The 27,911-nt window shown below is 36.4% G+C and overlaps 1 protein-coding gene across 1 annotated transcript in view; it reads right to left on the minus strand.

Annotated features, from left to right (window-relative positions):
- The window catches only part of nav2b (neuron navigator 2b), a 68,245-nt gene that overhangs the window by 21,916 nt on the left and 18,418 nt on the right, over nt 1-27,911 (minus strand). Inside the window, exons 11-14 of the mRNA XM_081356414.1 lie at nt 25,770-26,120; nt 19,206-19,328; nt 4,838-4,967; nt 631-928 (exon numbers count right to left, since the gene is read on the minus strand). Coding sequence (XP_081212540.1) covers nt 631-928; nt 4,838-4,967; nt 19,206-19,328; nt 25,770-26,120 — 902 coding nt within the window. The remainder of the gene's footprint in view (nt 1-630; nt 929-4,837; nt 4,968-19,205; nt 19,329-25,769; nt 26,121-27,911) is intronic.

Consider the following 27,911-nt stretch of genomic DNA (forward strand, 5'->3'; position numbering starts at 1 on the left):
TTTCAACAGTTTTGAATACAGTAGCACAGCCCATGTCATGACTTATCTGAACATAAGCCTTAGCAAAGGTGATCTGTGATAAGATTTCTTTGACTGTCATCACTCAAGAAACCACATGAAAACAGAGATATGGCTCAGTCAGTGTTGTTATCTTTAACTAAAACTATTAAAAAAATGTTAATTGAAATATTAGATTAAAACAAACTTCACAATCACCAAAAAAAAAAATCATAATCAAAATATTAATAAATACTATAATACTCTATAAATAACACTGGACTAGATTGTATTTAGCTTGTGAGCAAAATAAACTGTTTAAATTTCAGTTATTTTTAAAGGAACAAATCAACCTAAAATGAAAATTCTGACATCATTTATTCACCCTCATGTCACTCCAAACCTGTATGACATACATTCTTCTGTGAAGCACAAAAGGAGATACATTGAAAAATGCCTCATTGTTTTTTTGTCCATACATAAACAAAACATGTTTTTGGACCCCACTGATTTTGGATGAAGTGTTCTTCAAAATAACTTCTGTGTTCCACAGAAGACGACGACATACAGGTTTGAAAGACACAAGGTTATGCTAATTGTGACATCCATGCAACATCACGTCTAAACTATTACCATGTGCCTTGAGTGAGCTGCAGTTTGTAGGTGTTGTTGCCTTCGTCCGTGGGGAGGTGACGCCCACCTGAGCGGTCATTCCCCGCCTCCAAGAGCCCGTCTGGGAGATGGTAGGAGTCTTGCGACCCATCAAGCTCCGTTCTGATTCATCTGAGAAATCTGAAGACCTGTGGTTCCATTTCGTTGTGGTCTCCATTTTGATGCCACCGTTAGAGCAGCCTTCTGAACGTTTAAGGTCGTTGTTGGACCAGTTGGGGTTGTGTTTCACTGCAGAGTGCTTCTCCGCATCCGTCTGGAACTGTGGGTGAAAAAACTAAATCATTAGCCGCAAAGAAATGTTCTGGTCTTCAAACCTCAGAGAATATAAATCTGTTTTTCTATTTTGATTTTTAATCTGTAAATCTCTAGGGTTTACAGAGAATGGTTTGTAAAAGAGTGAGCAGCAGTTCTGTGGGCGAAAATGCCTTGTTGATGCCAGAGGTCAGAGGAGAATGGCTAGACTGGTTTGAGCTGATAGAAAGGCAACAGTAACTCAAATATCCACTCATTACAACCAATGTCTGCAGAAGAGCATCTCTGAACGCACAACACATCGAACCTTGAAGCAGATGAACACCAGCAGAAGACACACCAGTGTCACTCCTGTCAGATAAGAACAGGAAACTGAGGATACGATTCTAACGGGCTCAACAAAATTGGACAATAAAAGACTAGAGTCTCGATTTCTGCTGAGACATTTTGATGGTAGGGTCAGAATTTGGTATAAACAACATGAAAGCATGGATCCATCCTGCCTTGTATCAACAGTTCAGGCTACTGGTGGTGTAATGGTGTGGAGGATATTTTCTTGGCACACTTGTTTTGGCCCCTTAGTACCAATTGAGCCTGACCATGTCCATCCCTTTATGACCACAGTGTAGTACCCATCGTCTGATGGATACTTCCAGCAGGATAACGCGCCATGTCAAAAAACTCAAATCATCTCAAACTGGTTCATGTCAATATGGACCAAAATCTATGAGGAATGTTTCCAGCATCTTGTTGAATCTATGCCAAGAAGAATTAAGGCAGTTCCAAAGGCTACTAACAAGGTGTATCTAATAAAGTGGCCAGTGAGTGTACATAATGCATATAGTTTTGTGAAACATTATTTTTTTTATAATTTTCTTTAGTACAATGTCAATATAAAAGTCAATTATTTAATATGGGAAACAATTGTTTAATTTTATAAAATCAGACTTGATATTTCTCACACATGGTATAAATTATTGATTATATATAAAATCATATAACTGTTTTCTCATTTTCAGAAGCGGATCTCTGCCAAAGGGATCATCATATTTGAGAGACCTTTGCATGAAAAAGTAAATAAAAAGTCTCTGGACTAAAAAAAAATTCTGTAATGACTGAGATGCAATATCACCGACAGCTAATTTGCGTCTTATTATTCAGCAACACCATCAACAGTCATCATAAAATCTGATTATGTGAGACATAAGGGCCAACTCGTTCATTACATGACCTTCCACAACGTAGCCAAGATGATATCACCCCCTTTTAGAAAGTCCGTTGTTCAGCTGCTACTGAAAATCCTCATAAAAAATTATTGCCAGGGAAAGAATGTTAATAGTCTCCAGTTGTTATCAGGCCAATTCCAAAACATTGTTATCTCAACGCCGATACAATAAATCCTTCCTCCACTCCAGCCTGAAGAATGAGGGAAGACTATATAGGGAAAATGTACAAGGGTGTGGAAGTGAAAGGTGGCAGATATTTGGCTTCAGACGCACTTTTCTGAGTCATGGTTCTAAACTCTTTAAATTTGAAATCAGGCTACTAGCAGGTTTATTGTAGTTAACTAAAACCCTAAAAAACATTTTCATTACTTGAAATAAAATAAACATCAAACTTATTTCAGCTAGTCGGCAAAGCAAATTTTTTTTGGTTTTCATTTAGGCCACGGTCACACAGCAGCAGAATACGGTTGTCAGTTCTAGTAATTGAGTCCTTAATACGATTACGTTCACACACATTTCAGGTATTTACCGTGTGAAAACCGCAGTCTATAACTGAACTCACACCTGTACATTTTTTAGAACTCAAAACCACATTCTCGGAAAACCCTTGCTGAGAGAACAGAACCGGACTGGACAACTAGTTGTCCGTCACTTCATACAGTGCATGAGAGCCGCTCTGCGCTGCACAAACGAGTGTGTTGTAGGTTTTCATGTGTGGTTTTGCTTTCGTTAACTTACAGCGACAGAGATATGAGCTCTGTGTCATCTGAAGGTTTTAGATCCAGTCACTGTTCTCAACCGGAGCGGCTCCCATAGTGACTCAAATGCTCCGCTCGGTTGATGATTTGACGGATGAACTCTGGGCTCAATTGGACTCTTGTCGAGTCCAAAGAAATAAGACTTTTCAGTTGTATGGACGTCGCCATCTTTGATATAACTTTGGTCACTGTCGTTAAGAGAATACGGGCTTGACTCCTGTTGCACGTTCATACAGACAATATTCGAGACGCTACTGTAAGTTGCTGTTTGAACGGGACATTTCGAGATTCACACCTGTAAGTAAATGCGGTTGTCATTCCCAAAGACTGTGTGAATTAAAGTCAGTGTGAATGTAGCCTTAGTTTAAATTGATGTACTAAAATAAAAAAATCTATATAGAAATATTTTTAAACAATAACTGAATAAGAACATTAAAGTGAAAAAAATACACGACAAAATTCCTAAAACTTTAATTAATTAAATTACAATAAAAAAACTAAAATAAAAACTAATTCGAACTAATAATAAATAAATAAAAAACTAAAATAGTATCTCAATAATACTAAAACAACACTGGGTACTGAAAACCACATCTGGGCCTTTTTTTTTTTGCAGAACCAAGATCAAAAACAAATGGAGAAACATGAGTGTTTTCATCTAAGGAGATGAATATGGAAGACTGTAGATAAATAAGGTCATGGATTTAACATTTTAAGACCGACACAAATGCACAAACCGAGAAGCCACAGGTGTGGACAAACTTATTGGCACAGAATCCAGGGTGCCACGTCTGGACTTACAGAGCTCATCTTGTTAGAACAGGCTAGATAGACACAGTGGCTTAGCTTCACTGTACTGGTCCATTTGTTCAGCATATGTTAACCTGCTTTGAGCTTGTAAAGATGATCAATCACCGGGGCAGAGTTGAGTCGGTCTGCTGACTCACACTCACAAAGACTGCACACAGCGGGTTCAGGCCAATTCTGATAAGGGCCCACCAATGTTTCATTGAATCAAAAGGGACAATGAAGCAACAGAACCGCTCCCAAAGCACTGCTATAAATGTGCAGGCCTGTTTTTGATTGCATGTAATGATAAACAGAGATGGTGAATACAATTAAAGGACTTTTTAACAGTTCAACATGATATTTGTAAGACTGCAAGATTTCTCTGTATTATGGCTCTATATATGGGTGTCTTCAAAGTTAGGCACTTTTATGCCCCAGGGGTTGATTTTTATTCAAATGAACAGATTTCAAAGTTTTATATAAAGGTTTACAATGCATTTATTATTGATATTAACTATCAACCCTAGTGAAAAAAAAAAGATTACCAAAATGTATTTGAAATACATTTATTTTAAAGTAAGTGTACATATTTATGTACTTAAATACCCTGCAATTAATTTTAAGTATACTTTTTTTAGTATACTTTTGGTATACTAAATTGGTATACTTAAAGTCTGCTAAATTGGAACAAAATAAAAATAATGATAAAACTTACATTAAAAGTTACATTAAAACTTTTTAGTGCCTTTATCAGTTATACTGTATAGATTACTCAAAAGATTTATATTAAAATAATATTAAATAGATTTTAATTTACTATTATTCCAGATTCAGACTTTCTTAATATATTTAATATATTAATAATATATATCTTGATATATGAAAATGCATCACTATATATTTTTTTACCTGTTTAATACAATGTCAAATCTAAACATTCTATACATTTTTAAATATATACATATAATATAATTTATCTTTCTATCTATCTATATACAGTATATATATATAGAACGATAGACGTAGACTTTATAATGTTAATGTTTTTTAAGTGCTCTGTTGTTTCCCATGTGACGTTCTACAGATGTTTCTGATTCTGTAGACCACGAGGCTCTGAAGTTGCCTTTGGTATCAATGACTGACCTGTTCATCTATGTCTCTGTGTGGGACAGATGGGGTGTTGACGTAGGAGCTAAGGGACGAGCTGGTGTTGAGGTCATCTGTGTCCAAGGTGTCACTGATCCCGCTGCTGACTGAGCTGCTGTCGTCCCAACTGAGAACAAAGAGGAAAGAGAGAGGAACAGTTTATTCTATACATTTCTGAGGAACATGATATCAATATAGTGAAAGGAAGACTGCGAGAAATAAAACAGAATACATGGATTCAGAATGTTCAGCATAATATGGAAAATGTACAGTAGGAATGGAAGGAAAGGTAAGCAAAAATAACATCTGTGGAGAGTCATGAAGTCTGCACCGGGACAGTGAGGGCATAAAATCCTGCATTCCCATCATGCTTCAGACATTAGGCGCGTCTCTCTGCTCCTCAAAACTTGTTTTAATTAGCTCTGCGCCTCAAATTCTCAGTGCGCTCTGCTTTGCTATCCCCCCACGAAATCCATTAGGATGCTCAGCAGGACTCAACCAAAATCATATGGACCAAAGGCACTACTAGATAAAGGGAAAACCTAGTTGTGAGAGGATTTGGATTGTACATTTTACTGTCAAATCATAAAAACTGACAGCAATAGAATTAACAATTGTGCTATTGTAGCTTAAATCAGGCTAAAAAAAGTGTCCTAATTTTTAAAAACCTGATACAATCCGCAGTTGAGCTATTTTAGCATAAATATGGCAACATTTGTATGTTTTTATTTATTTATTTGACAACAGAATTATCAATTTTGAAAAATCATTTTGAATCAAGCAAAAAAAAAAGAAAAAAAAAAGACATTTATTTGACAATACCAGAATCAACATTATGTACTTTATCTCAAATCACGAAAAAAGGTTCTTATTCATATATGAGCAATATCACATGAGTATATGCAATATGGCTCCATATCAGCATGGCTGTGATCACAGCTGTGCTGATATAGAGCAATATGGCACAACTACAAGTGTGATATTGCTCATATATAAGTACATATATAAAACATATGTTATCTCAAATAAATAAAAGTTTTATTTATTTATTTGACAAAGTCTGACAATAACAGAATTATACATTTGGAAAATTTATTTTGAATGAATTTTTATCCATGTTGGTAAAGCTAATATCACACTATTCTCAAGATTATTCTCAACTCAAGACTTGAGAGAGAGAGAGAAAATGACACTTGCTGATATGAATGTATTGTGGGTGTGTAAACAGGAAGTTTCTCCATGCTATTTGCTAAATCCAAACACAGACTGCCCAAACTCCCACAAGCCACCAGTTATGGCTACTCCAGCCTCGAGCGATGCTAAAAGAACTAGCTTTATCAACAGTGTGTGGCAACAAAACATCTTATCAACACCTAAGATACCACCTAATCCTCCTCATTTCTCATGATCATTCAGGCAAACAAACCAGCCCATAAGCTCATTCACAGACAGTCATGAATCAAGAGAGGCGTGTGTTCAAACATCCACCACAGTCCTGACGTCCTGCGAAAGACCTGAATAAATACTTGTTTTGATATGAGCAAAGTCCCCATAGCTCAAGTCTGTCATAACTGACTCGACATAACTGGCGTGAAAGGACGTCTGTGGTTCCTGTTTTAATGAGCTGTGAGAAAGTTGGTCCCATTGGAGCTATTTGTCACTAATAGCTCTCACACACACACACACTGTGCTAATGTGTTTGTCTGCTTGCACGTCTCTGCTTAAATGATCTGCTTCATTCATCATTTGCCATATGCTGTCAGATGCTATAGATGGCGAATGCAAACAAACACCAAAAAAGCCCCCAAAAATAGAAAGAAAACAGACATGAATGAGTCACTTCTTCCTTTTTAAAGACACCATGAAATCCAAATCATTGTTTTGTGGATTTTAGTGCATTTGGTTAAAGCCATTTACATAGTAGTGTCCCACTAAAAGTTTTAGTAAAAGTCTTTGTCTTCTAAGAAAATCCAGCAAAAATATTACAATTAAATTATTATATTAATTTAGCATGAGAATAATGAAAAGTTTTATTAAATTAGAATGAGAACCTGCCACCTGAAACTTGCTCGTAAAAGTAAAAAAGGGGGAAAACTATATTAAAAAAGTAAATACGAAAGTAAGTAGGTCAGTATTTATTGTAAATAGTAAGTAGTATTTTATGGTAGTGTACAGATAAAGTTATACTACAAGTAAAACTCTATGAATTAATGCTTTAAATATGTTGTATTGAATAAATGAGGTCAGCCCGACCAACTCCTATGCAATATTGTCCCATTTTTTAAGTTACACAACAGAATAGGTCAACATACAATTTCCTTGTTGACCAGCAAGTCAACCTCTCTGATCTTCACAACAACAAAACAAAGTCCTGCAAAAGTTCCACACAATACTTCTCACATGAAAGCGAGAGGAAGAGAGGGTGTGGGTGGCATAGAGGGTAGAGGTGGGTTAGAAAGTGGTACTTTTATACATGTTCAAAGAATTTATTCCTCTCTTTCTTTCTTTCTTTCCAATATAATCCAAAGACATTCCTCCCCTTGCTTTGCCCAAGTGCAAACCAGCCCAAAATAGAAGGGGAGTGTGCAAAATATTGCCTCTGAACTCTTTAGAAAGAGGCATGGAATTCAAACAAAGGAATTTTCTGAAATGTCAGAGAGAAAATAAACATTTTGAATAAATTAAAAGCACAAAACAGAGTTAAAAACTTAAGAACTATTGGTAAAGAGTGACTACAAACACTCAGAGGAAAATATTATGGCTCATCTGTCATATTCTCAATTAAAATAAGACAATTATAGACATACAATAAAAGTACAGAGACATTGATGTGAATAACATATCACAGATAATTTGATATTGGAAGAATTTGATGACAGGTTTTTCATGTTGAAATATGACTTTTTATTGCAAAATCTGGTATCGTTGGTATCGAGCACAATGGTTGAGGTCGATTTTATCGTTCACGTGAGATTTGTGAGACATAAGTGAAATTGCAACATCAAGCCTCAAAAAGAATGCAAAATGACCATGAACATTTGATAAAAGCATAGTCCATACATCTCATGTACTATTTACCAGGTCTTCTAGAGACAATGAACAAACCATTCTGAATGATTTGTTCACAAATGACTCAGACTTGTGTGATCACAGCTTACCGGAGATGAAGATTAGATATGAATAACGACTTAAATTCGGTCTGTTTCTTACCTCAAGTTATTGAATGGCCTCAGAGTACTTTGAATATAGCAAATGGGTTGTGTGGACTACTTTTATGAATCTTTAGGATTCTCTTAAGGTGATTGTGTCCTTTTTTAGGCTTGATATCTTTAGTGAGTATTTAAAAGTGCTAATTTCTCATCTTATGTTCCACAGACAAAAAGGGTTTGGAATGACACAGGGGTGATTAAACAATCACAAAATGTGCTTTACTTAATCCCAACTGCAGTATAAGAGGCAACGAAGCAAATCAAACCTGCTTTGAATAAAAATGGCAGAAACCTTCTCTCTGTCTGACCTGCTTTGTTTTTTCACACACAATCCCTCACCACCAACACTGACAACATTCACCAATAATCTTAAACTAATATTATGAATTGTCAAATTTAATTAATTAACAGTGACAGAGGACACAGGTGTGACACGGCCGAGCGCAAACCGCCACAAAACAACCTGTCATCTATCCCAGCATAGTCAAACACGCGCGTGCATGCAGAAACACCGGCACCCGTCCCTTCCCCCGTCTGGGACATTAGATTAGTGTCAAGCCCCAAAGAAGTAAAAGCATATAGTGGGGGTTGATCCACAGGGCAGGAAATTGGTTTTTTTTCTAAAGACCTGTTATTAGAAGAGCAGCGTGGAGTTGTGAGCTACAGCTTGACTGCACACACCACCCTTGTCCTGTTTGCTTTGGGTGGCCTATCAATTAGTTCTGCAAGGATACCCATCTCTACAGCAACCCCAGCCCTGTTGCCAGGCATTGTGGGAGATCAGGAAAGGTACTTTAACCAGGAACAGCAAGACAAAAAGTGTATGGGTCATTGACAAGCTTGTTGCTTTGAGAAAAATGTTCATGTTAATTGTTATGGTGGTGGCGACTATGCTTGAAAGAAGTCTTTTATGCACACAAAGGCTGCATTTATTTGATCAAAAATACAGAAAAATATCTGTTTTTTAATTTTAATACATTGTAAAATAAAATGTATTCCTGGCGATGTACTGAATATTCAGCAGCCATTACTTCGGTCTTTAGTGTCATCTATTATTATTATCAATGTTGAAAACAGCTGTGCTGCTTAATAATTTGTTGGATTTTTTTTTTTTTCAAGATTCTTTGATGAATAGAAATGTGAAAAGAACAGAATTTAGATCAAATAGAAATCTTTTGTGACCTTATAAATGTATTTACTGGCATTTTTGATCAAGTTGATGCATCTTTGCTGAATAAAAGTATTAATTTCTTACAAAAAAAAAATTTGATGGACCCCAAACCATTGATTGATAATGTGTTTAAATAAAGTAAAACAGACAAAGCTGTGACAGTGTCCTACATTTTGAGATTGTCAATACCTGACAAAAAGCAAGAAAGACGTTTCTTGACACATGTACCAAACCTGAACACAATCACAGTCCTCACCTTTCATACTGTTACAAAATACATAGTGCATAAATCATACTGGAAATTCTGGCTTAAATTGTGATTTCTGAGAATACTGTATAAAATGAATCATGACGACAATCATTTTCATACACATTTACTGTAAAAATCCAATTCTTAATCAGTATATTCTTTTTTTTTTTCTTCCAACAAACAAAAAAATCTTTAAAAATGCACCTGAGAAACAAAATAGCATCAAGATATAAATATAACTAATTTTCACTTGTTTTAAATAAAATTTTATTTTATAACAGCAATATTTAGCACATATTAAACATATATTAAATGCATATTTCATTTTATTCTAATACAATCTAAGATCAGTAAAGCGGTGTAACCACACACCTTTCTCTTTCACACTCAGACACTCACACAAAAACAGTCCCACGTGGCAAAGCAACTTTCCACCCCATAAATCCTCAAACAAAGAAAATTCCTCCTCTCTACCTCAGAGTGTCGGAGCCAGGCTGCAGAATTCCCTGGCAAGAGCCTGATCCCGGGACAACCGGCGAGAGGCCGCTAAAGTTTGGCTGAGTGGCAGGCAGCTTCATGAGTAAAGCTCCACTGCACTCCTTCCCTCACTCTGCCTCTCACTGCTCTGAGAGAGAGAGACCGATTCTCCCCGCAAACACACACACACACACACACACACACACACACACACACACACACAAACCCAGCAGCCAACCACAAGCTGAGGGGAGCGGCTTTACCAACTGAAGGAATGGTAATCTGATCACAAAGCAGTCTTTAAGCCCGGCAGGACTTCAAAAGGAGATGGCTGTTGACTCTATAAACTGGTCTCAGAACAGAGCTGGATTAGAAAGAATGTCAAGATGTTAATTAAGTTGAATTATTCATGTGTAATGAGCTAAAGCTTTAAATCAAATTGTGTTTTCAAGTGGACGAAAAACCTCCTATTATAAACTTTTATTGTGAATACTCACAAATCAACCTAAAGTTCTCTCAGATGGGGAGAGGGACAATTAATGGCAAACAGTAGGAGATATTATATCTCAGTATAGATCTATAGAATTAATGTGAACAGAAGTGGTCAACTAATGCATCTTAATGGCCAATGCTGATGCTAATATCTAGAAGAGACCATATAATATATGTAAAAATATGGAACAAAAAGGAAGATATTTAGAAAAATTTCCATGCAATGTTGTTTTGGACCCCATTGACATCCATTGTAGAGACAAAAACAGTTCTTCAAAATATTGTCTTTTATGTTCCACAGAAGAAGAAAGTCATATATATGTTCCAAGCGAACAACATGAGTGTGAAAAATTATGACAATTTGAATTTTGGGGTGAACTATCACTTTAAAAATTTTGGGAGATCCAAGATGAGAACAATTTTATTTTAGCTTTTACTTGTATATTTCAATTTTTATTTTTTTTGTAATTTTGTTTTGTGCATTTGTAATAATTCCTTTTAAAACTATAATTCTATATAGCTTTAATTTAATTATTGAAGTAATTTTAGTACTTTCAGCTTTTTTCAGTTAGTTGCTAAGGCAATATTTCAAGTTAAACATTTTCATCTTATATTTATGTGTATATTTTATTTCATATATCAACTGGTGGCAAGCAAATGTGTTCTCAAAAGTTTGTCTTTCATCTCAGTAGGAGAGGTTTGACAGTCACCGTCTTCACACGAGTTAGATCTGGACATCTGCGCTGCGTCGTAAATCCCAGGTGACCTTACAGGTTTGAGGCAAGGCAGGTTCCTACACGAAATGTGTTTGTGTGTACGTTAAAAGTGTGTGTAGGTGTGTGAAGGAGTAGGCTAATCTTCTAAAGCACACCATCTTTTGTGATAAGTTACGGCTTAAGTGTGTTTTTACAGCTTGGAAGCATAGTCCACCGTGATACGAGTGTGGGAATCCATTTTCGGTTTACAGTTCTGTGTCCGTCTGGGGTTTAGCGTGTGGCTAGCTTGTGGCTAAAAGGCACAAAGTCAATAAGTGACTAACCTACAGACTTCACCAAACCCGGCCAATTAGTTCATTCCGCAATGCTTCACGTTCTCATGCCCTGTTGTTCACGAAAGTTTTTAAGGGTCACATCCCATAGTTAAAGGTCAAGCTGCCTTAATCCTTAGCGGAAAGATCATGCTAACAAACAAAGATGCAATTTTGTTGCGTTTACCACATTTTTGGCCTTAAACATTGGCACAAAACTTTGTGGGCAAACGAGACCATATATATGTAGCATCTGATCTGTTTTTTTATACACAAATACATAAAAATACAAGTAGCTGCTAATCTTTCTAGCGTTAAAACCATTATAAGTGCAAATAAACGTTTAAAAATCATTGGGAATGTGTATATATATATGTCACACTATATATATATATATATATATATAGTGTGACTGTGACAAGAGGTTTCTGTCTTCATAGAGCAGTTTTGAGTGTGTGACTTTGTATAATAACACAGAGAGAGAGAGAGAGAGAGAGAGAGAGAGAGAGAGATTCCAGCCCTCGTGCCCAAACCTTTGCCGCCAGACGTTTGTAATGACAGAGCTGCTAGTGAGCATGAGGAATTCGGAGTAGTTCCTTTCTCCATCCAGCTCGCATTCTCTCTCTTCTCTTCAACATGAATTAAACATAACATTAAATATAACAAGACAACAACTTTTTTAGCCCTCAAACGTCGGTTGTTGTGACTCTGGGCTGATTTCTAGGGAACCGCAGAGCATGATTTGAATCGTTTTGAATATGGAAAAAACATGCAAAGGCAAAGCAGCTTGCAACAACAACATACTAGATTTGCATAATACGTGTGATAAAAAATGCGTCATAAAAAACAATCACAATTCAGTATCTAACAACGCCTTCATCGCAAATATGCAGCTACATGACAAAGCAATGACCAAACAAGATAGAAGTCTATATTTGAAAATATAGTCATATTGTGAAGTACAGTACAGTTTTCTATTTTAAAACGTAATTTGTTCCTGTGACGGCAAAGCTGAATTTTCAGCATCATCAGTTTAGTCTTCAGTGTCACATGATGATGTGCTGCTTAATATTTTTTGGAAACTCTGGATAATTGTTTTTAGGATTCTTTGATGAATTGAAAGCTCAAGAACATTTATTTGAAATAGAAATATTTTGTAACACTTTAAATAGCTTTACTGTATCTTTTGGTACACTGAGTTGAAATAGAAATAATATGCTATTTGTAAAAAAAAGGGTAAATTGCATGAGCAAAGGTGGGTATTTAGTGAAAATATGCTTTGCCAACAAGGTTGAACATTTAAATTTAAAATTAACAAAAAAAAAGTGTAAAATTAGAAAAGGTAGTAGAACAGTTCTCACCTAACAAATGCTAAGATAAAAATGAATATAGATAGAGAAGAGCTCTATTGTAGCCAATGGGTCTGTACGGGACAAGAGGACATTAAGCTCATGGCTATTTCTCTATTGTTGTTCTCTTTCCTTCCTGTGTTTCCATCCCTCTATTTCACTGCTATGTGTTCTTTTGTTGCAAATACACAAGCCACACTGAAACAACACAAATATTCTCTTGTTCTCGTTCTCTGTCTCTCACTTTCACTCACAGAATACACACAGCGACAGCACATGATGGTAGACAAAAGCTGCACATTTTGCATTGTTTTTTTCCCCTAAAATATAAATTCTCATATGAAATACCTGTACAAAATGAGATCATCACAATATCGATTGCTCATACTATAGATAGATAGATAGATAGATAGATAGATAGATAGATAGATAGATAGATAGATGGCTACTGTCCTGCTCCCGAACAATGTAGTTAATTAAGTATTACTGACACTTTCCAATACATTTATATGACTAATTCTCCTTCTCTTTCTCTCTCTCGCACACACTGTGGGGGGATGGGGGTCCCATGTGTTGATGGATATCCTCCTCCCTCTGTCTTTTAGTCTGTTCTTTTTTTTCTCTGTCCCTCCATCTCCAACTTCCTGTTCTCCGGCCACATTTGCATGTGAATGGGCTGCTGGGTGTGATGGCTGTGCTGAGTGATTAAGATCATTGTCTCAAGCATCCAGTTAGCACGGTTAAAGGTGCGATTCCTCCCCGTAAAAACAATCGCATTGTCCACGTGAACAATTGTACACGTGGACTTCAGAATCTACCAAGCTGCAAAACTTCTCTCATTCTGTATTGTAATATTTGTAACATGTATGTGTTATTTACTGCACTTCATGTTGCTGAAAACAAAGAATGGAATGCAAGTTCTAAAAATCATTCAAAAGAGAAATAATATAGTTGGGACGATTTTTTTTCAGCTGATGGACGATAAACATTGACAGCCAATCAGAATCCATCCTGCTTTTACAAGCATTTAAAGCAGCAGACAACAAAACTGTTGCACGCTTAGAATAAACAGAAAGATGTGGACGCTAATATAGTTATCGTTATATATTTACAGTTCTTGGTGTGAACAGGCCTTTAGAAGTGTTCTCAGTTAAGAATGAGCAACTTCTGCTTTCCTCTAAACAAAAAGTCAAACAATAATACTTGGTCAACAGCTCCAATACCATAATTCCTGAATGGTCCCATCCAGCAACATACAGTACATCTCCATCAGATGAGAAACCACAGAGCATTGGCTGCCAGACGTGTGTTGTATGTATAGACTGTGGTAAAGGAAGTAGCTGTTTCCTCAGATGTCAGATAAGAGCTCTCTCTCTCTTGTCCCATCCATTTAACTGTTTGGAGAGGGGTCCGCTCTGATGTGATTGCTAAGCCCCCCTCAGAGCCCATGTTCACCCGTCCTAAACCTCAGAGGAAACAGTTCTCTCTACGTATCGCTTTCTCCATCAATACCAGACGTGTCAAGGGCAAATGGACGGATGTTCTTTTGCATCCTTGATTCAACCCGAAGCGACAAATCAATCAATGTCTTACATTTAAAACATCCAAAAGATAGAGTTCCCAAATGTTCTGCCTCAACACGCCAATAAAAAATAATTGCACGGGTGGCGACTTAAGCAGCTTAAGAGTGAAGAATGCTTCACATGCTGTCATTGAGCTTGTCCTGAGGGCTTAAGGTGAAAGAACCAGACTTACACTCATCGCAGTTTTGGCGATGGATGAGGTTGATGACTTAAGCGTAACAGATGACAATAGACAGAGGCTGCGTCTCCCTTTGTGCAGGAATTCTGCAGGCAAGGCAAACTTACAATTACTTTCTGGGTTTCACTCGTTACTAATTTACCAATAATAGACCAGCCCGTTTCAATAGCTATTTGCCAATGTAAATGTGAAATATGCTAAAAGTGTTAAAACATGCGATTCGTTTTTTTTATATATATAAATTTTTACTTTTTCTTTACTTTTTAATGTTTAATCAAAATGTATAATATTTTAGTAATATAACCAAATATATAATACAAAAATGTATAATATTTATAATAATATAAAAGACTTTGCTCTGGTGTCATATGAAAAGAGCAAAAAACATCATCATCAATTTATTGATGAATATATTTATTTGGTCCAAAATGAAAATAAATAAGTAAATAAATAAATAAATAAATAAAATGAAAAACAAAATAAATAATAAATGAACAAAAACATAAAATATTAAAAATAACAATTATACAAACGATAGAGAATAAAGCAAATAAAATGAAATACAAAAACAAAACAAAACCCTTCAAAACAAGATAAAAAAAATCCCTGCAAAACAAAATAAAACAAACTCAGAACAACAAAAACAAACCAACAAAGAAAACATCTGACCTAAAAAACAGCTATATTCAGGTTATGTAAAGCGTTAACACTTAATCAGAAGTGTTCGAGACCAGCCAGCCAAAATAAACTGCAGGTATAGTTACTGGACACACACATCTATGAATGCACACAAACTCACACACAAATACAAAGAGACTTCAGCTGTCACCCTCAACAGCACACTTACTTCACAGCCTCATACACAAGCTTTAGCCCAGTCTGTCAAGTCCAGTGCGTTCAGTTCTCTCAGTCCATTTCTATCTGGCACTCTACAGGTACAGCAGATCACAGGGACACATTATCAGATCTCTGAGAACCAGATACACCAATGCTATCAAAGATCCTAATCAGTCTCAGCCATAACACTATCGCCACTGCGCTTTTACTGCAGAGTCTGGGTGTGCGGTGAGGGGTAGAGGGTGCGAGACAAGCGTGAAAGCGGAGAGAGATTTTTTTCAGCCCTCCCATGAACTTAATGACTGTCCCTGCTGGGCTTGCTTGTTGGCAAGAAGGAAAGTTGCCAGCTCATCTCTCTTTTCGCATCTCTTTTGGAGAGCACATTTGTGTAGGAGGAAGGTCTTGTAGACCCAAAGACTTCCGGTCAAATCCAGTAGGCAGAAACATTCGTTTATCAACAGCCAAACAACACTGGCGGACAAACACTGACAAAATACAAAACTGCATTATAGAGAAATATCAATTATTTTGACACCTAAAAACAATGAGAGGAAAAAGAAAGAAGCACATTCAATTCCATGTAAATGCCTTTGGAAAAATAATCTAAGGTTGCAACGCAAGTCATAAATCAAATATTGCTTAAAGGGGGCATATCATTTTTCTGCTCTAGACATATTCACACGCAAAGCTTCCTTCTGGGTGATATATTGAATATTCACAATATATTTGCGAAGATTAGTTTTGCAAGTAACAAAATAAATTTCTGTGAATCTGTTCAAACTGTTTGCACCATAACTCAAAAAAGTGTCAGTGTGCCTTTTTTAATTAAAATGTTTTGGTAAAAATACATCCAGGTAAACATAGATGTGAAATATATGATTTCAGATTTCAAATACATAAATATCAAGATATATGTATTATATAGTCTTAAATGCATATTCAAGCTATATATATATATATATATAAGCTATATTACCCAGCCCTAGTTTGAGGTCACAACCATGACATGATTAACACATGACCCTGTTTACATATTAATGTATATTCTGTATTCAGTAACTTAGCCAACCCTGATGAACGACAATGTCAAGTACACTGGTAGACGGAGGTAAGAAAATCATTACATAAAGGTCATTTACATACAGAAGTCTTAAAGGTACAGTAGTGAAATCTGATCTGACTGAAAGCCTGATCTGGTTTAGAGCATGTAGCATACCAAAGGCATTCACATGCAATGAAACGAAGACCAGAAACCCACTGACCCACAAATGTGTGTGCAATATGGCACATTTCCTCTGTGTGTGGGTGTGGATTTGACCAGGTCTCTCCTTTCAGTCCAGACGTGGTCCCCAAGCCCCTTTCTCCAGGGCGAGACGCCCCGATCACGTTTCAGAGCCGTGTTTGAACTGCCACGGCCAAATTACACAGTCACACACAATGTAGCAGTCATCGCGGACCTGAAAAACGGACATCCCTCCACCGGCAGGAAACTACACTGAGATTCAGACACCACATGCTTGAGACGACTGTCATTTCTGAGGGTGTGTCTGTAAGCCTATGTAAAAGTACAGGGTGGTCCTATTTCCATTATCACAAAAAACACAGGTGCGACATGCATAATATATATAAATATAAATATATATCATGTCTCTTCAGAAGACTTGGGTTAAACCCGCTTTATTCATATTGATTACTGTTACTTGTGTCATGTACTTTTTGAAGCTTGAAAATATTGAATATCTAGACTTTCAATGGATAGACAAAAAATATGAGATGATATTAAATATATCTATGCGGCAGTTTTTCCCCGTGGTTTCAAAAATGGTATTGAGTATCGATGCATTTCAAGGTATTGTATCGAAATTAGAAACTCCAGTATCATGACAACACTAGCGTGTTTACGCGAATATGCGCTGGTTATAGTAATCATAGCAAAATATCAATGAAATATATTTATCATCTGCAAGGCAAATATTGTCAAAGCAAAACAAGAAGAATCATCAGCTGCAAAGGATCACCAAACCATCAAAGCGAGAGTTCTGATCTGATCACAGGAGTGCTGACTGAATTTACAGAACAGTGCAAATTAATCTAAATAATTTTCTACAGCATCCACATCATCCAACTCCAAAACCAACATGGCTCCCTTCATGATGGATTTTAAGGAGCTCTCAGTGGGATGCATCACTGAAGTTCGCACCACCTCATCTTTCTTCACTGACCAAATGATTTAATGCTTTTTTTTTTACACCAGCTGCTGTTAGAGAAAGAATTCCAAAATTATACATGACATCAAGCATTTCCAGTAAGAAAGAGGACAGAAAAGGAATTCCCATTGGATTCTCACCATCCCTGCCCTCCAGCTACATTTCACAAGATCTTAGATCATCCCTCTTTCACCTGTATCAATCTGGGCACTAAGGCGATCTCTTGACAGGTACTGGGCACAGAATCCAGGGAACACACCTGGATGGGCTCAAGAAAATGACCTTATTTGGAAAACCATGGTTTACAAAGCTGGTCTGTACGTCATCAATCTGACTCTTGACTCATTTTCTGCCAAGATTTTGATCGAATGCCATTTTATCTGCGAGATGTTCTGCACTGACTTCATCAAGGGCAGGAGAAGTTTAGTCTTGAAGAGCCAGACTTTTCATTGCAGACAATGTCTGGTCCACTTTGCAGGACTGGACTGTCAAACCAAAATGTCAATGACCAATCAGAGTTCACCCAACATGACAATTCTGTCAACATTTACTCACCCTCATGTCTATGCAAACTTTCTTTTACGAAAAAAACACACAAAAAAAATATTTGAAAGTCAATAAAGTGCAACAGTGCCTGCCAACTTTTTAAGCCATTGTTTATCAACATTGTAGCTCACATTAGGTCTGTCTCTAAAGGTTTTTAACTTATTAAAAATCACTTTCCCATGGGATTTTTACTGACTGTTGAACTCTATGGGGTCCAAAACAGCAAGAAAAGAAACTTTTTGTGTTCCACAGAATATATGCATGTTTGGACAACACGAGATGCATGAATGATCAATGAGCAGCTTATGATGATCACTAATAAAAACTCTTTGAGAAGAAATAAGGAAAATTCAGTCTTTTCTGAGGCTTCTTTCAGATCCAATCCTCCCATCAATCATTCTTACTTACCTACCCACCCACTGCTTTTCACTTTCATTTCTTCCAAATCCTCTCTTATGTATTTGTTTTCTATCTCTACATTTTTCATGTTCCCTTTTAAAGCAGACAAATCAAACATCTGAACTATTCTGAACTAATGAGTCACCAGACGCATTTAATAATAAATATGCCATCCACTGTCAGTTCAGAATGTGTTTAGTAAAAACACAGACGGTTTTCCATGTTCACAGACAGTGTTGTTGCGCTTGAGGAGACACAGCGCAAATGGTGAGGGATGTGGGATGTTAAACAGCCGCAGGGCTTGCAGGACGGCACAAAAGCACACCGAATGCGAGAGCACACACACACACACACACACACACACACACACACACACACACGCAAAAAGAAGTGGATGTATGTCTAAACTGATGCATTAGCTGTTGCCTTTGGCGCTCACAAAGACAATGACTACTCTCTTCCATTGTGAGGAAACAAAAGCAACTCTGTTGCCCATCTGAAATGCTCCGGTTTGACTACCATACATCCTGTGGCGATCTCCACTCAGGAATACTGATCATAAGAAACAGAATACATGAAAAATGAGAGTCTACAGGGTGAGTTAGTGCATGCAATGCAGAGGTGAAAGGTTAAGTCCTACCTATCAGTATCTTCTTGACTCTTGGGATTAAAGTGGTGAACGGTCCCTCTCACGGAGTTCATGCCATCCGAGACCCGGTTAACCCTCCGGGAGTATAGGTTGAGACCTCCGTCAGTCATGTAGCTGCAGACACACACACAAATGTAGTTTAACACACAAGATATAAACAAGACGCAATTACAGGTCTACTGCGGCGTCTTATCTGTTAATGGATCATGGAGAGGCTTACTTGTGAAACACTGGAGTTAAATATGTAGCGAGACGCATTAACAAAAAGATATTTTACATGATGTTGCCCGCCGTCTGATGATCTTTGATCTATACTTATCCAGCTCCTTTGACAGCATGTTGTGTCTGGACGTTCCCTTTCATAACAAATGAATTCAATTCTCTCTACAAACAGCATGAATACAAACGGTTGTCAATGTCAAGAGAAATCAGCCACAGGAAAAACCTGTTTTACTACATGTAGTGGAAACGCATAGGTAGAGACGTGCTATAATGTTAGAAGATCTTGTCAGGGATTGTACCGAAAGGACACATTTACTATGTATTTTTATATACTTATTTTATATGGATTTTCAGAGGGGTCAGTGTTGTTTAGTATTGGTATACTAGTATGGTTTTTGATAATAGGTTTAATTCGTTTCATTTTTATTCTTTTTTTAAGTTTTAGTTTTTTTGTTTATTTAGTTTTAGGCACTTCAACTTAAAATAACTTGCTGAAATATATTTATTTCATTTCAGTTAATGTTTTATTTTTTATTTTATTTTTAAACGGTTTTGGTTTTAGTTAATAATAACCATGGCTGAGATGATTGGGGTCTCAATAAATATGGTCTAGCAATTGCTATGGAAGATACCATTTTTAGTTATTTTATGACAAACCATATGAATTCCTCAAAACCAAGATATTTTGTTATTATAATTGATATTTTTTATGCTATATATTGATATTTTGAAATATAAAGGGTTTATATGCGTAAAATATAAATATAATATATAACATTTTACAAACACATACAAACGTATTTTTCAAAAAAACAACAACAAACCAATTATGCCCAAACATTTATTTTTAATAAGTTCCAGATGAAACCTCACATAGTATAACTCTCAATATAAACTTTACAATTTTCTTTAGCTAGTTAAAATGAATCTCAATTCAAAAACAGTTCATATTAGCCCAAAGCAGCCATAAAATATATGCCTATTTCAGTTTAACTCAAACAAAACCATAACCAACATGCAACTCAAAATATTCACTCACCTCACTAAAAGTCACAAACTAGGACTGCGACAATCAAGAAAGTCGTTGGTTTCACATGACCATGTCTGTTGACTGTTAAGGTGTGTGCTTATGTGTTTATGTTCTTACTGTAAGCACTTATCTGTGTTCTTCTGGGCACTAGTATCCCTAAGGACACTGGACACACTTCATTGAGTAGAGAGAGAGAGAGAGAGAGAGAGAGAGAGAGAGAGAGAGAGAGAGAGAGAGAGAGAGAGAGAGAGAGAGAGAGAGAGAGAGAGAGAGAGAGAGAGAGAGAGAGAGAGAGAGAATAAGACAGACTGTGGGTCTGACTGCAGGCAGAAGTGGACAGGTGAGCTGTGTGGGACAGTGTGTTTTAACCTGAGGCACAAGGTGGATGAGTGTTTACTCTGTTGATCCATTTAAGTGGATGTTCTACAGGTTCTCAAAGGACAGTCATTTGCCCTCTGGCGACAAGCAATATGAACCAAACACTTAAAACTACAGCAGGGGGAGAGCAGCGCTGATAACAGGCTGATCCGATAAGCTTAATGTTTCAGGTTAATATGATTTTCTCAGTAAAACAGGTACATCTCATGCATGACAGAACTACTACAACACAATACTGAATAACACCTTGTTGGTGTTTTTTTTTTTTAAAAAGACAATATATATATTTATATATTTATATAATTAAATATTATCCATCATTAATGTTATTCTTCAATATTCATTATTTTATTGAAAGTAAATAAATTCTCCTGGTAAAAAATAATATAGATTTTACCTGGTAATTATGTGGTGGTATATAACCTATTTCACAATATTTGTTATTAGATTTAACAGAACAAGTATATGTTTTATCCTGATAATTAGTAATTCACATTACAATAACATTAATGCTAACATTAATTTCACAATGAGCAATACATACTTATTTTTAGTTCATGTTAGCACAGATCCATTAAATAATATTAATAATGTATTAAAGGTTGAATTTAACATAAGCTCACAAAATGCATTGGCATTTTTCATTGTTAGTTCTTGTTAACTATTACAAGCAACTAATGTTAAAAAACGGAACCTTATTGTAAAGGTGTTATCATATAATCTAATAAATGTTTACACATAATAGATAACTAAGCAGATTTATAATATAAAAATAAGAATTTTTACGGTACTATCAGATTGCTTATTACAATGGGAGTGAGTTAGTTTTGGTTGTTAGGTTTGCAGATGGAGACGTCACAGCATCTTAAAAGACACACATCCTTTAGCTTGATCTCTCATTTCCTGCTGTGAAGCAATCACACTCTGAGTCAGGTGACGGTTTCATCATCTGGGCGGCTGACTAACCTGCTGGACAGGTGGGACATTTCCAAACAGCCTACGCCACACTAATGATTTATGTTTTTCAGTTCAGACAGGTAATTAAATAAGACATGAATCATCAGGTGTGATTCAGATCAGAAAGAAATATGAATTTCACAATCCTGTGGTTGATCAATCATAATTTTCAAAGCATCTAGCAAAGATTTAGCAACTAGTACAGCACAAATATTAAATTGGCTTGTTTGTATTAAACAGCAAAACGGTGACAAAACCAGTTTAGTAGATTTTTGTGACCATTTAACGTTGATTAAACTGATTAAAAGTAATTTTATTTTAGTATGTCTACTCTGTAGCCTGCGGCAGCATGAATTTGGTAAATAAACATTACTATGGTATACATCACATACCATGATACCATCCCTGAACTGTACTTGAATTATACTTTTTGAAGAGGTTATCTATGATTGTGAATAGTGTCTGTTTAAATGTTATAACTGGACAATATTTCCTATTATGTTCCTCATTGACAGGTGCAATACTGGGCACATTTGGGATCAACGGCTTCTGTTTAACTTCGGTTACTGAGCAACAGAGGCTTGTTAAGATTATTTAAACTAGTTAAACACTCTGTCCCATGGAGTTATTCATTTGCCCTGACCTGGTGACCCGCTACAAGTCATTCAACAGCAGTCTCGACAGACTGACAGATAGATAGATAGATAGACAATGTATAATCAAATAATAGCCTGGTGCTATGGTTGAAAACCCCCGTTGTAAAGAACAAAAATATTTGTTTCTATTATCTTTCATCAAAATGTAATAACTTTCTCTCTATAGTGTCTGCTGACATAACCAAGGCTGAATAGGCAAGGAAAGGAAATCTACATTTCAATCAAATCCCAATGGATAAAATCAGTCCTTTATGTTTTTCTAAAAAATATTCAGTTTTACTCAGTTAAAAGTTATTAAAAATAGAATAGAATAAAAACACCTCAATGGATACAATCAGTACTTGTCCTACACATTCTAACAAAATATTCTGTAAATGTTAAAATAAAATTTTAATAAAAATTAGGGGTGTAAGAAAAAATCGATACACTTGAGTATCGCGATATTTTATTTTGCAATACTGTATCGATTTTCAAAAACGCAATATCGATTTTTTTTTTTTTTACGTCCAAAAATATTCATGGTAAGACCGTAAGACAGTGGTTCACGTTTATGTTGTTTAAATCCCTACCACTAGATAGCTATGCTGAGACGCACCACTAGTGTCCTCGCCAGGCTCGCCTATAACGGTGCGTGTCCACTGGACATTTTAGGATTGACAGCGGACCGGAGAAAGCGTTGAGAGCGACCGAGAGCGTCAAAAAGTTCCTTTATACAAATATCAAGCGAAAAACGCAGTCGGCAGCCAATTGCTGTGAGGTTCGGGATGTGACGTCTGTCTTGAGAGTTTAAACATATGCAAATTGTGCCGGAGTTTAGGCTATACTGGATTTAGTGCGTAAATCATTTTGTTTACAAATTAGACGTTGTGCAGTTGTTATATATAGGCTATGTTAAATATTTCATTTTGGATGTGTTTATTGTGATTATATTGGCTGGTTTTATAAAAGTTTATACAATTGAAATGATATCTTTGCTTGGTGCATTTGGAAACAAAGCTTGTCTATTTCTAAATGTAATCGCGTGCATCGTGCACCAAACGCGAATAGAGCATCTGGCGCGAGTGATTTCAATGTTAAGTCAATGCAAAGACGCGTTTACGCGCGTCTGGAGTTCCTGCGGCACGAGGCGTTTAGCGCGGCGCGGTTCGCCTCATTCGCGCGTCCAGTTCTTTTAAAATCTTTTATCACATAAAACTTGATTTCAATATGACACATTCATTTTGTTCACTTTCATCCACTTTAATTCATTTTCGTCCAGTTCACGTTGTTGTTTTGTATTGTGACAGGGGCTATGTACCTATTTTCTTTTATTAGGGCCTACTTGAGCATATAAAAATTTGCTCACTAAGAACCTGTGAACCACAATCCCAAACTGGCAGTTTGATTTTCTGTGTACTGAATTGTTTACCTAAAGTAAACTTCTTTGACTTTTATGCACATCATGTCTTTTTTAAAATATTTTTAATATATTTTACTTTAAAAAAATCCCAATATATCGCCTTATGCACAGTATCGAAATATATTGCAATATATTGAATCGTGACCCATGTATCGTGATACATATCGTATCGCCAGATTCTTGCCAATACACAGCCCTAATAAAAATATATAAAATCACAGCATCCACAATTCAGTCAAATCTCAGTGGATATAATCAAGACTCTCCCTACATAATCTCCCACAAAACATTGTTTAAATGCCTTTTATGTTATCCTTATCCGATTATTCGAACATGTACTGTAACTAAGATGGTACTAAGATAAGCTAGTAAAAAGACAATAATCCAAACCAAAGCATCAGGTTTTAGAAACAGAATTTGCTGTAAGTACCCAATGTTGACTGCGTTTCAAAATCCATCCATATATGGTCTCAGTAATTGGGCTTAAAAGCTTTCCAACTATGATCAAATGTCTCACAAAGATTTTCTTGTGGTGACAGAATCACTCTACTGGAATTCAGCACTGAGCAGAAGGAATATGAGAATCCAATAAAAGGTGTCTGTCTGATTCCTGTTTGAACAGGACTAGGGAAAGATTATGCACGACATTTCTGAATCTGCTGCGTGTGTTTGTGCATTTAGTCGCATTTCCAAATTTGGATCCAACCTCATATCTCTTCCATGGGGTCAAAAGGTTGCACATTTTTCCATGAAAAGTCAGCTAAATGCATCTCTGTGAGGTAAATTCAAGTACTCTCTTTCTCTTTGTGCCCCAAATATTCATATATTCGCCCTCTCTCAGGATTCAACCATGAATATTTCCCATGACCCTTGACTCCCGTTCTCTTACCACAGGCTACATGTTGCGTTTTCATGTCCTACTGACGGACTGCGAAATTAACAGCTGATAACAGACATATGAACAAAATAACTGCTAACATGAGAGAGCTATTGAGGCTTCTAAAATGTTATCGTACAGTAATGCACATTTATGTCAGTAGCTACTTAAAGCTGCATAAAGAAGCAGGCGGGCTTGGGATGTGATTGCATGATCCAAACCAAAGCCAAGAGCCAAGAAACAACGCCATCTAAACATACTGTAATTTGCATGTTGCCACAAACCACACCAGTGCACCGGGGACTTTGAGCATGCAGGCAAAACCTGGCAGAGCTCCTAGGGAACGGCACAATGAAAGAGTGAAGTGAATAAAGAAAGCTGGATCGGCGTTACATGATTACATGCTAAAAAGCTGTGGCTAACCGCTCATGGGACACAGTAAGAATTCAGTGCAGGGCGCGTCGAGCCACTGCGCATTTGCATCTAACACTGCATCTTTTGATATATAGCGTTAAACGGACATTTTAACTTGTTTAAAGGATGAATTGCAAATTTTTGTAGCCGGCATCAAAATTTTGCATATTCAAAAAAGTTGATTGATTGATTGATTGAAAATTTATTGATTACAATATTCTTGTTTGAAAGTAACTCACTCAAAATAAACTAGTCAAAAAAGACTAACTAAAGAGCGCCACCCAGAGGCAGATGCAAAGAGATGCATTCTTACCTGTATGTTACCTGTAAAATATCTTAATTTTGTTTATGTGTATATACACATATATGTAAACATTGACAGGCAGGTAGGACATCGTATCGGACCGAATGCAATGATTGGACGAACATTTTTTTTTGGTCCTGAGACTTCCACAGAAGATATTTGTACATGTTTTAGTATTAATTTTTTATATTAATTTAGTATATACATTTTTATTAAATAATTGCCTACCCTACCTTTAACGCTGGTGTATCATCTATCAATAGTTAGCAGATGAAACATTTGAAAACTTTTGCAAACACACCATCAAACCACACTCACCCACTGGAAACACCATCCACCTTCATGCTCTTGCCCAGGATGTCTCCATCACTCATGTACCCTGGCGTTTCCATGGCGACGCCCTCCAGCTCCTCCACCTTCTCTGAGAGCTCAAGGCCGCAGACGACTCCGTTGTGTGTGCAGGTCTGATGTCTGTGTGTGTGCCGCTCACAGCCACTGCCGTGGTGTACGAACGTGTTTCCTGAAGAGGGGGCATCACCAGCTTGTAGACGAGGGCTGGATGAGCCCAGCCGCCAGGGCAGTGCAGAAGCAGGGCGGGAACTGAGGGTAAGCAAGGCCCTCTCATTGACCTCTGTGGTTACTGTGCTGTCAAAGGTCGTCTCAAGAGTGCTGGCAGGTAAAAAACATGAGAAGTTAATGACATAACCATTGACCATAGGTTTGTTAACATCTTGACTTTGTTCATTATTTTATTTGATTTCAATATTGAAAAAAGGGTTGTAACCACTGACAACACCATGTGACAAATTAATTTAAGATGTTCAAAACACACACCAATGATCAGCGAATAATCAAATTACTACGCATATTTATATTATTTATTGATTTTGTTTGCACACTTGTTAGACCTATAACACCTATTCTTAACCTAAAAAATCTTAAAGGAGAACTCCGGTCAATTTTAACATTGAGCTAATTTTTTTGTACATTTGGAGTGCTGTCAATACAGAGAACAACGACAAAAATCGGTGTTGCCTACACCGAGTTATTCTATTTTTAAAATTTGCACCCTGTTGACTTCAATGGGGCAAGTACTAAACCTGCTTTTAGCCTCTTAACATCCTTGATGTGTCATTACAAGTGCACAGAAAATGTGAGTGATTCCTTCAGAGTGAACACGAGTGGATCTGACTGCAGTAGATGTAAAAGATATGTATAAAAATGATGTTATTTAAGCCAGCGCAAATACCTGTTTACATCCTGTTTTTCGGTTGAAGTCCAAAGTAGTCGATTGCCGAGTTCACGCGCATAGGTTTAGTTACCTATGATCACGCGCGTGAACTCGGCAATCGACTACTTTGGACTTCAACCGAAAAACAGGATGTAAACAGGTATTTGCGCTGGCTTAAATAACATCATTTTTATACATATCTTTCACATCTACTGCAGTCAGATCCACTCGTGTTCACTCAGAAGGAATCACTCACATTTTCTGTGCACTTGTAATGACACATAAAGGATGTTAAGAGCCTAAAAGCAGGTTTAGTACTTGCCCTATTGAAGTCAACAGGGTGCAAATTTTAAAAATAGAATAACTCGGTGTAGGCAACACCGATTTTTGTCATTGTTCTCTGTATTGACAGCACTCCAAATGTACAATAAAATGAGATCAATGTTAAAATTGACCGGAGTTCTCCTTTAAGTGTCAAATAAGAGGTTTACATGATAAAAAGGGTTTTCAGGCACCTGACAAATTCAGGTTTTTGTATGTTCAAACAAAATAGAGTCAAACCATTTATTATTGGATAAAGTATTACATCACCACTGTTTTTCATAAATGAAAAAAGTGTTATTTTAGTATTATTTATGCCATTATAGTATTAACTAATATTTTAAATAGGCTTTTATTTCTGTTTTCAGTTTTCATTTTAATTTTAGTAATTCTGTTATGTGCTTTTGTCACTTTTGTTGTTTTTTATATCATTTAGCTTTAATTTATATTGATTTTGGTTAGTAAGTTGACAATATATTTTTTTTAATATTCTTTACTTACATTTTTTTTTCCAGCTTGATTTCAACTAATTCATGTAGTTTTAGTTAACTAACAACAATGCAAGCCACATCTGACAATATATTTCAGCATAGACATTCTGCAAAATATCTTCCAAAAAAAAAATAAAAATCCTTTTTTGTTTTACAAAAGAAAAGTAAATAATATGGGTTTGGAATGACATGAAGGTGAGTAAATTATGAAAGTTTATTTTGGGTAAATATACCTTTTTGAAAGAAAGAGTGCAAGCAGCAAGCAAAAAACATCGTTGAATTTCTGGCAAAATTATGCATCCTTTTCATTGGGACAGGGTTTCATTGGGATATTAAAACAAGCTTTTTATCTAGTATTAGCAGGCAGTATGTGGCCTCCAGACGATTTCACGGCCAGCTTTTGTACCCTGGAAGGCC

The sequence above is a fragment of the Scardinius erythrophthalmus genome, assembly GCF_964197995.2.
Source record: "Scardinius erythrophthalmus genome assembly, chromosome: 24".
Taxonomy (NCBI): Eukaryota; Metazoa; Chordata; class Actinopteri; order Cypriniformes; family Leuciscidae; genus Scardinius; species Scardinius erythrophthalmus.